The 15227-nt window shown below is 43.0% G+C and overlaps 1 protein-coding gene across 1 annotated transcript in view; it reads right to left on the bottom strand.

The window, feature by feature from the left end:
* The window catches only part of msps (msps cytoskeleton-associated protein 5), a 608635-nt gene that overhangs the window by 348617 nt on the left and 244791 nt on the right, over positions 1–15227 (bottom strand). Inside the window, exon 17 of the mRNA XM_080286226.1 lies at positions 12029–12265. Coding sequence (XP_080142352.1) covers positions 12029–12265 — 237 coding nt within the window. The remainder of the gene's footprint in view (positions 1–12028; positions 12266–15227) is intronic.

Genomic DNA, 15227 nt, shown 5'->3' with positions numbered 1-15227 from the left:
TGTCCGGAGGGAGTTGTATAGGTGTTTCTCTGTGTTAGGGTCCGTAAGTACAAGTCCATAAGCTGGGGCCCAATATCCGGACAAAACCAATATCCGAACCTACCGATGGCTCTATTGATCCGGATATTGGAGTGATTACTGTATATATATATATATATATATATATATATATATCTATATTTAAAATCAGGATTACAGATGGACAACCTCCTTTCCTAACACATGTTCTTCAGTTGCTTCCCATTGCCATTCTCTCCTGGTATTACATTATTACCCATTATATCATTCACAGAACCAGTGTCTACTCTACCATTCATATTGCTCATTACAATCACTTTATAACTCCAGGGCATTTCTCCTACTACTTCATCCAGCTCATTCCAAAATCTGTCTTTCTCTCTCATTACTGTCCTCACACGGTGCACTGAACTTGACATACGTACATATCAAGCTGACACATTTGTAATCTCTCATTCCACTCTGCCACACTTCATCAAGAAAGCAACTCCTTCCTTGCATCTTCCTCACCCATTCATGCCCGACCTTACACTTTTTACACCCTCCCACTCCTTCACTTCACACTCTTTCATCTCAGTTTCACACAATGTCATCACGGCACATCTCGTACTCTCCAACACATTCACCATTTCCACTCTCTTACTCTCCTCATTCATACCTCTCACATTCCACACTCTGAATATCCTTCCATTCACCAGCATTTTAACTTCTTTTGAGATCAAGTTTAGTCAAACTTGTGAACTGCATGGCAACTCTGAAAACTCTGAATGGTGGGAAAGGGATCGGTGTTTAAAAGTGAAGTTAGTGGGAAGTGTGTTCAGCTGCGTAAAGCTGCCGTCAAGTGACTATTGACTGAGTGACATGTAAAATGGTTTAATGCCACTTGGTAATCTAGTGGGTCAAAGTACTCCACCCAAATGAGGTCTAAAAGGGTATATATCTGAGGTGTGGTTAGGGTTTACTGTCTACATAATGCCACTTAGAAGTGAGTGAGGCTGGTTACCTATGCCTTAAATGTCAGGACTAAGTAGCTTAAGCCCCTACATTCCTGACGGGGCAAAAAAGGGACACTTGAAATACATAAATATCACCAACTGATGTCATCACCATCATCATCATCCGGACCTCCTTTCCCAACCAACGGCAGGGTGAGAAGTAACAACGTCCAGACAGCCCAAGTCTGCCCAATCCAATAAGCCACGCTTCCATTCTTTTATCATTCAAGCCCCTGGAATCCTGGTCCTATAAGATAGGCCAAAAACTTTCACCACATTCTGTAGCTTCACATAAACATACCCGATAGTCAATCTGGATACTGTAACTTTGACCCCTTAAAAGCGGTTGTTTACAGTCGTTCCCCCCTGAGTGGAGGGTTTTATCGCGGTCTGAGTACCTGTAGGAAAATATTCGCCAAAAATCAGAGATAAACCCTAGAGCATTATACTTGGTATGGCAGATAGTACTTACATTCAGCTTTCTCCAGAGACAGGTGTTGAGCCTTCGTGGACTACCCAAGGACTTGTGGAGACTTGCAAAGTTGGGTAACCAAATCTTCACTTACACACCTCCAGCAACCCGGTTTCCCCTATACCACAGCCTCATTCTGTCACAGTAAACTTTATACTACAACGTAAAGGTAGTTAGGAATCCGTATTTGTACAATAAGCACTGAAAATACGGCTAAAATCAACGGAGCGTACGGCCGACGTGCACTGTGGCGGCGGTCTTCCCATCACTCAACAAACATTTCCATTTTCACAGCTAAAAACATGTATACTACATTATTTTCAATCATATTACTTCCCAAAAGATCACCACGGCGCGCTTTTTATTCTGCCTTACGCCCGCCACTTTATTCTCGTTCCTGTCGGCCGCTTGCACTCACTGGGAAGAGCTAGAACTCGCCATAATGTCACTTTGAAAGCCTGCAGTAAACTGACTAACAGGGGCAAACCGTGAGAAAAAAAGCTAGTGTTACAACTGGGGAAACAAGCGTTTCCTAGTAGCATAAACTGCTTGTGAGAGGAGAGCGCAGATTTACAGTTCTGAGCGCTCAGAGCGCTGCCATGTATCACAGCCAGGCTGGCCGGGCCGTGGTGGGGGGAGGACGGGGGGAAAACGCGATACTTGGCAACAACTGAGGTCAGTAGTACAAAGGTAAAGTATGCTAGTTGTAGCTAGAGGGTGGTGGTACTGATAGACAATACCAGCTGGAGCCTGCTTGCCCGCGGTTATTCAAAATTTACTAGAATCGCAAACGCGACGATCCGCCGTTATGTCCTTTGGGCCGAGCGTTGCAAACGCGACGATCCACGTTTAAGGGGTTAAAAAGGGGTGCTAAATCCCTGACCATGCACTTCTCACAATATTCATCCAGCTAGCTCAATCTCTCTTCAGTCCTCTAGCCTCACCGGCTTCTATACCCCTCTTCCTCACACATTCATCCACCATATCCCTCCACCTTCTCCATGGCCTCCTTCTCCACCTCCTCCCTCCTTCAAATTTGCTCAGATATACCTTTTTCACCACTTTGTTATCCATTCTCTCCATATGACCATACCATCTCAGTACACTCTTCAATTCTGGTGTCCACAGACTTCCTCATTCCACATCTTTCACAAATCATATCATTTTGTATCCTGTCCACTCTCTGTACTCCACAAGCATTCTTCAGCTGTCCCATTTCCACTGCTCTCACTCTTGACTTTTCATTTTCATGCTACACCATAGTCTCATATACTTTATGTTAAAGTTGGTACTAACACTCCTTCACGTAAGACTCGTGGCTGTATGTGGAATAACTGAAACAAAATGGAGAGGAGAAAGTGTGAGAGAATGGGAGTATGGATGGAGTATATGTGCAACAATAGGTGAGAAAGAGAGGGCAAAGGAAGGAGTATGTATAGTTGTGAGTAAAAGATGGAAGAAGAACATAAGACAGTATAGATCAGCTGGGTCAAGGATTGTATAGGTAAAGTTGAAAGTTGGAATATAAATGTGGGCGATTGTGTGTGTGTATGCACCAACGCAAGATCGTGCTAGAAGAGTGAGAGAAGAGTTCTGGACAAACGTAGAAGTGTGCATGGAAAATTTTGGAAGGAATGAGAGAGTGTTTTTGATTGGTGATATGAATGGTAAAGTTGGGAATGTGAAGGTGGATGGAATAGTTCGTGAGTGGGGTGTGCCTGCTGAGATAGATGAGAATGGGAGTGCATTAGTGGACATTTGTGCTGGGAGGGGGTTGGTGATAGCCAATACCCTCTTCAGGCATACAATGATCCACAGGTATACATGGCGAGTGATGAGAAGGGTGGGTGGTGAACTGAATGAAAGGAAGGCAATGATTGATTGTGTGTGTGTGGATGAAAGGATGCGAAGATGTGTAATGGATGCAAGAGCTTATAGAGGCTGGGGGAGTGGACTTTCTGACCACTACTTGGTGGTGGCCAGAACTAGGATTCAAGTAAGATGGAGGAATAGAAGAAGGGAAAGACGAGAGGAAGGAGTAGTTGCAAGGAGAGTGGAAAGGTTACAAGAGGATGAGAAAAAGGCAAAGTATAAGAGAGAAGTGGAGGAACGATTGGGCAAATATGAATTGGAGCAGATGGGAGATGTGGAAGGTGTGTGTAGAATATTTACAGAAGAAATATGTGCAGCATGTGATGTGATGTGTGGAAGGAAGAGAAGACGGACGGGGCTGCAAGGAACAGCGTGGTGGACTGAAGAGGTGAGACAGGCTGTGGCACAAAAGAAGAAAGCATACAATGAATGGATGAGAAACAGGGGCGTGGAAGAAGTTGAGAGGCAGAAGAGAGAGTTATATGTAGAAAGAAAGAAAGAGGTGAAAAGATTAGTAAGAGAGAGTAAGAAGAGAGTGGATGAGGAATTTGGAAGGAATTTGAGTGTAAAGTGGAGGGACTGTAAGAAAATGTTCTGGAAAGAGGTGAAAAGAGTAAGACAGGGTGGAAGTGAGGTTAGCAGGGGAGTGAAAGATAAAAATGGTAGATTACTAGTGGAGAAAGGAGAAAAAATGCGCAGATGGAGAGAACACTTTAACCCCTACACCGCGGGCTTGTTTACCAATGACTTGCGTGTGCCGCGGGGTTATTTGGGCTCTGACAGACTCTCAAAAAATATTTGCCAAAAATCAGTTATTAGTCCTAGAATAATAAAATTACATATGCTTATGGCACATACCTTCAGGTTTCTCCTGGTATGATTATTGAGCCTTCGTCGGTTATCGTAGGACTTGTGGAGACCTCTGAAGTAGGGTAACGAAGTCTCCACTTTACACTTCCCGACAACCCGTAATATGATTACCACAGCCAGATACAAACACTATAAACACTATTCTACAATTTTCAAGTAGTTTGGGATCCATACTCAAAAAAAAAAAACACTGTGAAAGCAATGGAAATTACGAGCGCGTCTGATCGTCGCACTGGCACTAGTTCGCTTTTGTTACTCTGTCATTTATTATTCATAAAACCCCTCACACTTTATATTTCTATTACTATATAACACTTATATATATCTACAGTCTTTATCCATAAGTTTCCTTCAGTAGTATTAGTTTATTGTCACTGTAGGGATTCAATTTCTTTCAGTAAAATACGTAGCATTCACTTTCTCGTCCTGTATACTGGCATTGAGAGTGAATGTCACTTTCATCTTCACTCTCATAACTTATAGCATTCAGACATGCTAGAGTGAAACTTTCACTTTCATTACTCCTAGGGTATATACTCGTATTCTTATAATATACTGTAACTCATTTACATTTCTATTTACGTTCTCTATTTTATTTACGTTATTTACATTTCTATTTTATTTACACTGTGTTGTGCACTGTCACTTGAAATAACTTATAAAACTATTTTCCATTGTTCACGTATATTTACATTCATTACTTTCACTTGCTGTTTACACATTATTTACACATTATTTACAATTCCACTTGCACTGTTTTTCTCAATAGAAAGATCGTAGTCACTCTTTTATCAATTGTCAACCCTTTACCTCTTTCCACACGAGGTTTAATAGGGGGTAAAGGTCACAGGGCCATTTGCATGGGGGTGAAAAAAGGCCTTGAAGTCAGCAAGAAGAAACATACGTACCCTCGCTTCGGAAGATGAGAGTAAACTGATAACGGAGGGCCAGCGTGGAGGCCTGTTTAGGGGTTATTCAGAGTTATCAATATTGGTTCTTGAAACAGCTAAGTCTAGCACTGAAATGATTGGCAGGAAATCTAGACAATACATTATAAATTTGGTAGTTCCAGGTGAATGTAAATATCACTTAGGCTTCTCCCTTCCCTCCTTACATGTATATTTATTACGAAAATAGATTAGAGGCCTACTTAGGAGGTATATATTCAGAGCTACCAATGTTAAATCTTGAAACAGCTTTGTCTAGCACTGATATGATTGGCAGGAAATCTAGACAATACATTATAAATTAGGTAGTTCCAGGTGAATGTAAATATCACTTAGGCTTCTCCCTTCCCTCCTTACATGTATATTTATTACGAAAATAGATTATACGGCATATTTCAAGGGGGAAAAAACAGCGAAAATTAGCGAACGAGTGCACATGAGGTGTTGTCAGGTGATAATTAGCCAATTCCAGGTGTATGGCACTCTCACTTACCTTATTTCTTTCTCGTATATATTATTTGGTATAAGAATATGACATAGGGCTTATTTCAATGGATGAAATCAATGAAAAATTCCAGGGAAGATTTACTTAGCGTAGCACGGCCGGGCAGGCGAGAGGATAGGGTAATGGAGGGGGGGTAGGGAGGGGAGTCAAGAACGGGGAGAAATGGCTAAATTGTCAACAATGGATGGGAGTACAGATGAGATTAGGAGTGCTGACTAGTGTTGGACATTGGCAGTACTGACAGATGATACAAGCCCCCACTTGGAAGCCCAGGTGAATTCAAAATAACACAGAATCACAAAAGCGATGCCCCGCGGTATGATCCCTTGCTCCCAAGCGTCACGAAAGTGACGCCCCGCGGTTAAGGGGTTAACCCCTAGGCTGCTATGTACCGCCCCGTATCCCTACTGTAGGGCTCCGAAGAACCTATATATAGGCCAACAAAAATTTCGAGAATTCCGCCTTAATATGAAGCGTGATTATTGTTCTGGCGTGTGGGCCGCATCACGCATCCTAGCATAAACATTGCGCTGAACACGCTGGTGGTCTTGGTTTCGCTCTAGCTGTCATGGGAGACACACACGGAGACGATTTTCCTCAAACCCCCCCTCGCCTTCCCACCCGGTTGGGCGTGAAACGTTTTCTTTCCCCTAGTTTGGGTATAGGGGCACCTGTGGCGGCTTCCACTTCGTCAGGAAGTGGTGGAAGTGTGACAGATAGTGTTGTGAGGCCGAAGAAAATGCGGCCAAGTGATGAGAGGCGGCAACAGGTGTGTGAGCCACAGCCCTCCACCTCTGGCCTCCCACCTCCCAGGCCTCACCGTTCTGCCGCCTCTCTGACCCCCTCCAAGTGGGCCAAGATTTTATTTGATGAAGTGAACACCGACAAGGATGATGATGAGTGGTCAGAAAGTGGTGGTGATAGTGATGACGACGATACTGATGAGGCAGAGGAAGCAGGTTTGTCAAGTGCGTGGGAGGGTAGTGATGATGAAATCGTGCTTAGCAGCCTGCCAATCTCAACCCCTTCAATATCGGCCACACCTTCAACACCACCTGCTGGCCCCTCATCATCATCAGGGCCGCCACCACCATCAGTGGCCTCACCACCTGGGTCAGGCCAGGCCCGCGCCAAGGCACGTGGGAGGAAACGTTGCCGCTCACGTGGCCGTGCGCAAGCATCACCCTGCCAATCCCCTTTGTTTGCCTGGGCCCCCACACAGGACTTCACCCCACATATCCACGATTTTGATGCCTCGGATAGTGGATTTACGAGTGAGTGGCCACTTGGCCCTGACGCTCCTGAAATTGATTATTTTGAGGCATTTATTTCGCGTGATGTGACGAAATTGATATGCGATGAGAGCAATCACTATTATCAATTCGTGGTAGCGGGAAAAATCCTAACTCCCCGGGCACGTATTTCCAAGTGGCATAGTATATGTCATGAAGAACTAATGGTGTTCATTGCCCTTCTGCTCCTGATGCCACACTGCCGTAAACATGTGCTCAACCATTACTGGCGTCAGAAGGACGCTCTCGTTCCTACGCCAGCCTTTGGAAAGTACATGGCACGGGATAGGTTCCTACTTATCCTCCGTTTCGTGCACTTCGCTGATAACCGCTACCCATTACCTGGTGACCGCTTGTGGAAAGTTAGGCCATTCTTTGAGATGCTCAAAGAATCGTTTCTTAAATTCTTTGTGCCTTACCAGAAAATCGTGATTGACGAAAGTCTTGTTCTGTTTCGAGGACGCCTCTCCTTCAAACAGTACATCCCGTCAAAACGAAATCGGTTTGGCATAAAGATTTTCGTTATGTGCGACTGTACTACAGGATATGTGCTGGACATGATTGTGTACACAGCCAGTGATGTCGACATTCCCAGCCACGATCCTTTGGGAATGTCTGGTGCCATCGTGAAAAAAATGATGGCTCCTTACCTGGGAAAGGTCCGTGTGTTGTACACAGATAACTGGTACAGTAGCCCTTCCCTGTCACTGTACCTTCATGAGACCAGCACAGGATCTTGTGGCACAGTCAGGACATACAGGAAACATATGCCACATTTCGACAAGCAGGAACGTGGGAATGTGCAGCGGTTTGAGGCCAAGAACATACTGGCTTTGCAATGGTCCGACAAGCGTGACATTCCCATGTTGAGCACTGTGCATCGTGGCATCATGCAACAGAGTGCCAAGGTTGACTACAGTACCGGCCAACACATCATGAAACCTGACGTAGTCATCGACTACAACTATCACATGAACTCTGTTGATAATAGTGACATGCAGGTAGGTAGTGTTGAGTGCGTCAGGAAGACTGTGCATTGGTACGTCAAGTTCTTCATGCACATGGTTGATGTAACGCTGCTCAACGCTTACAACCTGTACAAGTGGCGCACTGGGAAAAAAGTAAAGTTCCGTGATTTCTCCCACAACGTGGTTTTCCAGTTGTTGAGGAAATATGGAGATTACTCGCACAGTGACCGGGGTAGAAGGGTTGTCGAGCTACCTGACAAGTGCAAGAGCCTAGTTAGGGACCACCACCCAGTGCACACACCTTACGAGGCAAACGGCAAAAAGAGGAAGCAGCTGAACTGCTATGTTTGCCGTAACACCACCCGTCATGAGCCTTGTCGTAAAAAGGTTACGACAATGTGTGCAGGGTGCAAGGTTGCACTATGCCTGGGTGATTGCTATCTCCACTACCATACGTTAGAGAAGTACTAAGTTCGAGAGTGTTGTGAGGGTGTAAGAAAATACGGAAAAATCAGTACATTATCAGTACAGTATCATGCAAAATATTGAGAGTATATTATCTTTGTTTCAAAAAATGGCTTTATTTTGTGATAAAGGTGTCATAGTAATTGAAAGAAAGTATTATTTTATATTTTTTGTCATTGCAGAAAGGTATAAGTGAATATATTTGGAAAATACAGTGCTACTGTATTGTAACATTTTCGTAACAGTTTTTTGAACATTCATGGCCTCCTGTAATTGTATATATTTGCTCAATGGGTCATTTTGGTGCTTCATTAGTGTTGTGAGGGTGTAAGTAAGAAAATACGGAAAAATCAGTACATTATCAGTACAGTATCATGCAAAATATTAAAAATATATTATCTTTCTTTCAAAAAATGGCTTTATTTTGTGATAAAGGTGTCATAGTAATTGAAAGAAAGTAATATTTTATATTTCTCATTGTAGAAAGGTATAAATGTATATATTTGGAAAATACAGTGCTACTGTATTGTAACATTTTCGTAACAGTTTTTTGAACATTCATGGCCTCCTGTAATTGCATATATTTGCTCAACGAGTCATTTTGGTGCTTCATTAGTGCCTTTTGTACATAATAATTAGTGTTTTCATGAAAAACGTGAAAAGTACAGTATGGTAGTGGTGGGGCGGGCTAGAGGGCGAGAAACACGTTGCAACGCTGTGTCCCGGGGATTGGCAACACTTTCCGCCCAAGTGGGCGCAAGGTCCTCAGAGGCCCGAAAAAGTGTCATCGGTTCCAGCACTTGTCACACCATGAGGAGAGCACCTACGGAGCTCTAGTTTGTTGCAAAGGTAAGAGGAAAGATGTATCTAGTTGTGGTATTTTTCTTAAATATTTTTATAAAGTATAAGTATAAAAAAAAAGCAAAAGAAAACACCCCATTTTCTCTAGAATATGCACGTTCTGCGTGCGTCTGTATTTAATAGCTCCGCAGCCAAAAGGTTAAGGAATTGTTGAACATAGAGGATGGAAGTAATGCGAGTATAAGTGGCTGGGGAATGGCTGGAAGAAGGAGGGAGGTGAGAAGACAGGAAGAAATCAGTAGGATAGAAGTTGTGGAAGCAATGAAGAAAGTTAAATTGGGGAAAGCCCCAGGAATTGATGCAGTGTGTGGTGAAATGCTGAAGCATGGGGGAGAGATAGTAGTAGAATGGATGTGGAAGATGTGCAGGTTGGCCTGGGAGGAAGGTAGAGTCCCGGAGGATTGGAAGTCAGGTATAATTATTCCCTTGTACAAAGGAAAAGGGGAAAAAGATGTGTGTGGTAATCATAGGGGCATTTGTCTTCTTAGTATAATACGAAAAGTGTATGGTAGGATACTTATTGACAGAGTTAGAGAAAGAACAGAGAAATTAGTTGGAGAAGAACAGGGAGACTTTAGGAAGGGAAGAGGTTGTGTTGATCAGATATTCATTCTTAGATCTTTAGTGGAAAAGTTTCTAGAGAAGGGAAAGAAGTTGTATGCGGCTTTCACGGATTTGGAGAAAGCATATGACAGGGTGGATAGACAAGGATTGTGGCAAATATTTAGAATACCGTATATGGAGTAGATGGGAAGTTGTTGAATGCTGTGAAGAGTATGTACGATGGTGCGAAGGCTGCAGTGCGTGGAGATGGTGAACTAAGTGAATTTTTCTCTTTGAAAGTTGGGTTGAAACAGGAATGTGTCATGTCTCCATGGTTGTTCAATCTGTACATGGATGGGGTAATAAAAGAGGTACAAGGTAAGGTGGTGGATGTTGGAGTGGCCCTGGTGAGAGAGGGTAGTGTTTGGAAACTCCCTGTACTGTTGTTTGCAGATGATACTGTGTTGTTGAGTGAAGACGAAGGGGAGCTGCAAGGCTTGGTGGATGAGTTTGGGAGAGTGTGTAAGAAACGGAATCTGAAAGTGAATGTACGGAAGAGTAAAGTGATGGTCTTTGGGAGAGGTGAAGTCAGTGAATGTACAGCGAGGTTGGATGGTGAGGAATCGGAAAATGTGAGTACGTTTAAGTACTTGGGTAGTGTGATGAGTAAGGATGGAGGTTTGGAGGGTGAAGTGCTTGAAAGGGTACAGCAGGGAAGAAAGGTTGCTGGTTCTTTGAAACCAGTGATAAGAAACAGGGAAGTGAGCATGGAAGTGAAAAAGTTACTACATGACAGTATTGTGATACCAACTCTAACGTATGGAAGTGAAGCTTGGATGTTGTTGGAAGGACACAAGTCAAGAGTGTGAACAGTGGAAATGAGTTATTTAAGAGAAGCCTGTGGAGTCACATGGAGAGACAGGCTGACGAATGAGGATATAAAGGAGCGTTGTGGTGTGGATGTGGATGTGGATGTTATAGGAAGTGTTATGAGGAACACACTGAGGTGGTCTGGCCATGTGGAGAGGATGGAGGGTGAAAGACTGACGAAGAGAGTGTATGTGAGTGAGGTGGAGGGGGGAAGAGGGAGGAGGAGGCCGAGGATGAGATGGAGGGGCGGAGTGGAGAGGTATATGAGAGAGAGGGGTGTGAGTTGGGAGCAGGGCAGTGAAATGGCGGGGGACAGGGCGACTTGGAGGCGATTTGTTTGTGGCCACCCCAAACGGGATTGAGGCGTCTGGCAATAGATAGATAGATAGACGTAAGCCTCGTGCAGCTGCAACACTCAAGCCTCTGTTTCTTATCAAGGCCTTCATAGCACCAACTACTTTCCTTCCTTGTGTCACTCTAGTTTCCACTTCCTTTGCACATTTTCCTCTCTTTTCTATCACTGAACTCAGATATTTGAGCTCTCTCACCAATTCCAGTCTCTCTCCATTCACTGTAACATCACACTGGGAGTCGCCTTCTCTCTCGATTACCATCACTTTATTCTTTTCTGTATTTACTCTCAAGGCACAACGCACACAGACATCAGCAAAACTCTGCACTTGTCAACCAAATTTTTGTCCGGTATTTGCAAGTAGCACTCATCATCAGCATACAACAAATTCAAAATATTCCATCCACCATCATTCATTATTAATGCCATCCCTCTCTCCATTACTCGTGTTTTTACTTCTCTCATCACCCCATCCATACCCGTACACTGAACAACTGTGGGGACATCACACAACCTTGTCTCATGCCCAACTTGATTGTGAACCATTCACCTACATGCCCATTTACCCTTACACATGCCTCACAACCATCATTACAATTCCTAACGGCACCTAGCAGCTCATCATCTACACATACATGTGTCTACTCTGTCTACTCTGTCGTATGCTTTTACTAAATTCATAAATGCCATAAACACCTTAGAGTCCTTCTCACAAGCCTTCTCCACTATCTGTCTCACTGCAATGGAATTAATTTGTGGTAATGGAAAACGATGACTTCCAATTACACTAAAGATAAAGCACACAAATCTGCAGGTAACAGGTGACAATGGAAGAACAATAACTACAAGCGCAACAAAAAATGTGTAATGACTGAGTAGCCTGATGATTTCTGTCAGGGCTACCCCCTGTGGGAGATTCCTGGGGTCACAGGCATAACATATGGATAGGTAAAAATCAAATGAAGATCATACATAATAAAAACAATACTTTAACTTACCTTGCTATCTCCCATAGCAGTAAGCATCCCTGGCACAATGGTCCTGGTGTGAGGCTTACAGTGAGGTCCTAGAGCGGTGGCCACACACGCCGTTAGTTTAATTGCTTCTAAAGCCAGATTCTTGTTAGTATCATTCATTCTGGCACACAAAGCTGCTGGGAGCTCTCCAATGTCACCTTTGATGAACTTAGCTTCAGATAAAATATTGGATAATTTCTGTAGTGCTTCAGTTCTCACCTGTAAGAAGATCAGTACAACTTCAGTATCCTGTGCCCCATTATAAGGTGGAAGGCAAAAGATTACACAAACTGCAAAAAAACAAGTATCACAACAAGTACACTACAGGCCACTACCCAAAACTCCCATTTTTCTTAGCAACACAAAACAAAGACAGAGTACCTGTCCCACATATGATGGCACACAAGAAAACATTTGGTGCTTAAAATTCCACCCTAAAAATCTGGAAGTTACTTTGTACCCAAGTTACACCACTTGTACCTTAAATTCTTATGTACACTCATCACATTATCACCTATGTATACAAGTGTGTATAGTACTGGCTGGCTCACACATGACTGACATAGGCAGGCTGTTGAACTATACATGTTCCTGCTGTATTGTACAGGTCATGACAGTATTGATCAGCAAGGCTGAGAAACACCATTTTCTGTCAATGGGTATGTTATCTGCCCAAGACTTTAGACATATAAGATATTAGCAATTGGGCACTAAAACTCTTTAATGCAATCCTTTTACTGATATCACACTCAGAATTTTCATTACAGGTGTTCACTGTATTAGCCACTATCCTTCTTTATAGTAATCTACTTTCCAATTACAATGCACATCTACCTCTCTTCTCTATCATTACATGCAGTTACTAAAGGCTCCCTCACTAATTCAAGTCTCTCCATTCCTCAGCACATCATCATGAGAATTATTTTCTCTATCAAAATACATCACTTTACTAATGTTACATTTTCAAAGCACAACACGACACATCTAAATAGTTCGGAAAGTTCTCATTCCCCATCAGCAATAACAATAACAATAATAATTATAATTAAAAAAAATTATAATAATAATCTAATAATAACATTCATTCGCTCACTCATCATCCAATCCTACACTGCCCCATGAGGAGCATGGGAGCCCGAGGCTAGGCAAGTTGGTCCTGACATTTAAGTGGCGCTTGTGGTAAGTGGGGGCACTAACCATCCACTCACTCGAAGTAGCGCTGCTTTTGGGTGTCTGCCCTTTCCTCTCCTCCATCCTTCTTTCCTTCCATCCTCTTCAGTCTTTCTTTCCTTCATTCTTTCCTCTTCCTTCTGCCTGTGGGTGACTCTAAGCTGAATAACAAGCCAAATGGTTTCCTGTACACCAGGAAACCATTTACTACGCTGGATGGTAACCATAAAACAAAATTATGGTGCCTGGTGGTTTAATGGGTAATTACGGCACTCCACTCGGATTAAGCCGGCGAAGGTTTATATCCAAGAGATGGTTGGGGTTTATTACTTATGTAATGCCACTCAGGGATGAGTGAGGCTGGTCATTCATTCATTCATCAACCAATCCTACACTGTCCCATGGAGAGCAAAGTGAACGTGTGCAGAACCTTCCAAAATTCTTCTCTGTCTCCTTTGTCGTGTGCTTTTCCCAGATCCATAAATGCCATACCACCTTATAGTCCTTCTCACAAGCTTTCTCCACTACCTGTCTTACTCTAAATATTTGATCCACACATCCTCTGCCACTCCTAAAGTAACCCTGTTCATCACTCACTAGGACTTCTGATAACTCTCTTACTTTATTATAAATCTTCCATATCTTTCCTACCACACTCAATAAACTTATGCCACTATAATTCTGGCATTCATGTCGCTGACCTTTATTTCTGTACACGGGTACAATCACAGGTTTCTTCCACTCTGCTGGCACAGTTTCACTCATCCATGCCTTCTTACATATCTCCAACGAGCACTTCATTCCGCACTCTCCACCACACTTAATCATCTCTTCATAAACCTCATAAACCCATGTTGCTTTCCCATGTCTCAGCCGCTTCACAGCATTCTTCACCTGTACGAGCGTAACATTTTCTGGTACTGCATTCCTTCTCTGCACACCCCCAAAACCATTTATGTTTACAGTGGCTCTGCTCTCTCTATTTCCATTCATCAGCTTCAAAATATTTCTTCCATCTGGACCTTACTTCATCCCCCTAGGTTAATAATCTACCACTTACATCCTTCATGCTTTCACATTTCTTTCCGTTGTTACTTATACATTTCCGCATCTCTTTCCAGAATAACTTCACATTTTCAGAGTAATCTCCATTCGTTTTTTCTTCCTTGATCATCATTTACTACCTTATTTTTCCTTTTCACTAGTCTCTTTATGTGCTTCTTGATCTCAATATATTCAGTTCTTTCCTCTTTTCCTCCACCGCTCTCTTTACCTCCTCATCCCACCATGCCATACCTTATTCTTTGCTGTTACTCTTGCCACACCACACACAGCATTAGCATTCCTAACTAAGCAATCCCTATATGCATTCCACAGGCTGTCCAGTTCCATTTCATTCCAATTCAGTAATTCCAACTCCTTCTCTACTTTGGTCCTGTAATCATCTGCAATTTCTTTGATACTCAGCTTCTCAACTTTCAGTCTTTCTCCCTGACTTCTCCTCTCTCTCCTGGTCCACCTCACCCCTCTCAGCTTGTTCTTCCATACCACGATCATATGATCTAACAGCCCTCCATATCGTCCTCTTACAGCCCTTGGATCAGCAACCATTCCCAGCATCGACCTCTCTACAAGCACATAATAAATCAGGCTCCTTTTAATACGATTCTGTTCCCTCTATAATGTATACTTATGTGCATCTTTGTGTTTGAAATACAAGTTACAAATGCACAACCTTTTTTCCTGACACATATCCTTCAGTCTATCTATCTATCTATTGCCAGACGCCATAATCCCGTAAGGGGTGGCCATTTGACTTTGAGTTATTGGTTTTATGGGGAGAGGCACTAACCCTTCACCAACCCACTTGCTGAAATGTAGGGAGCACGTATGGGTTGGTCATATGGTTACCACCCACCGTTGTAAATGGTTTCTTTGTTTACAGGAAACCATTTGGCTTGTCACTCAACGTAAAGCCACCTATAAAGGAAAGAAGAGCAATAAGAAGTGA

This window comes from Coenobita brevimanus, chromosome 110 (assembly GCF_032717465.1).
Source record: "Coenobita brevimanus isolate Jiangsu-jjx chromosome 110, ASM3271746v2, whole genome shotgun sequence".
Classification (NCBI taxonomy): domain Eukaryota; kingdom Metazoa; phylum Arthropoda; class Malacostraca; order Decapoda; family Coenobitidae; genus Coenobita; species Coenobita brevimanus.
This window is presented reverse-complemented; position numbering and strand designations above follow the sequence as displayed.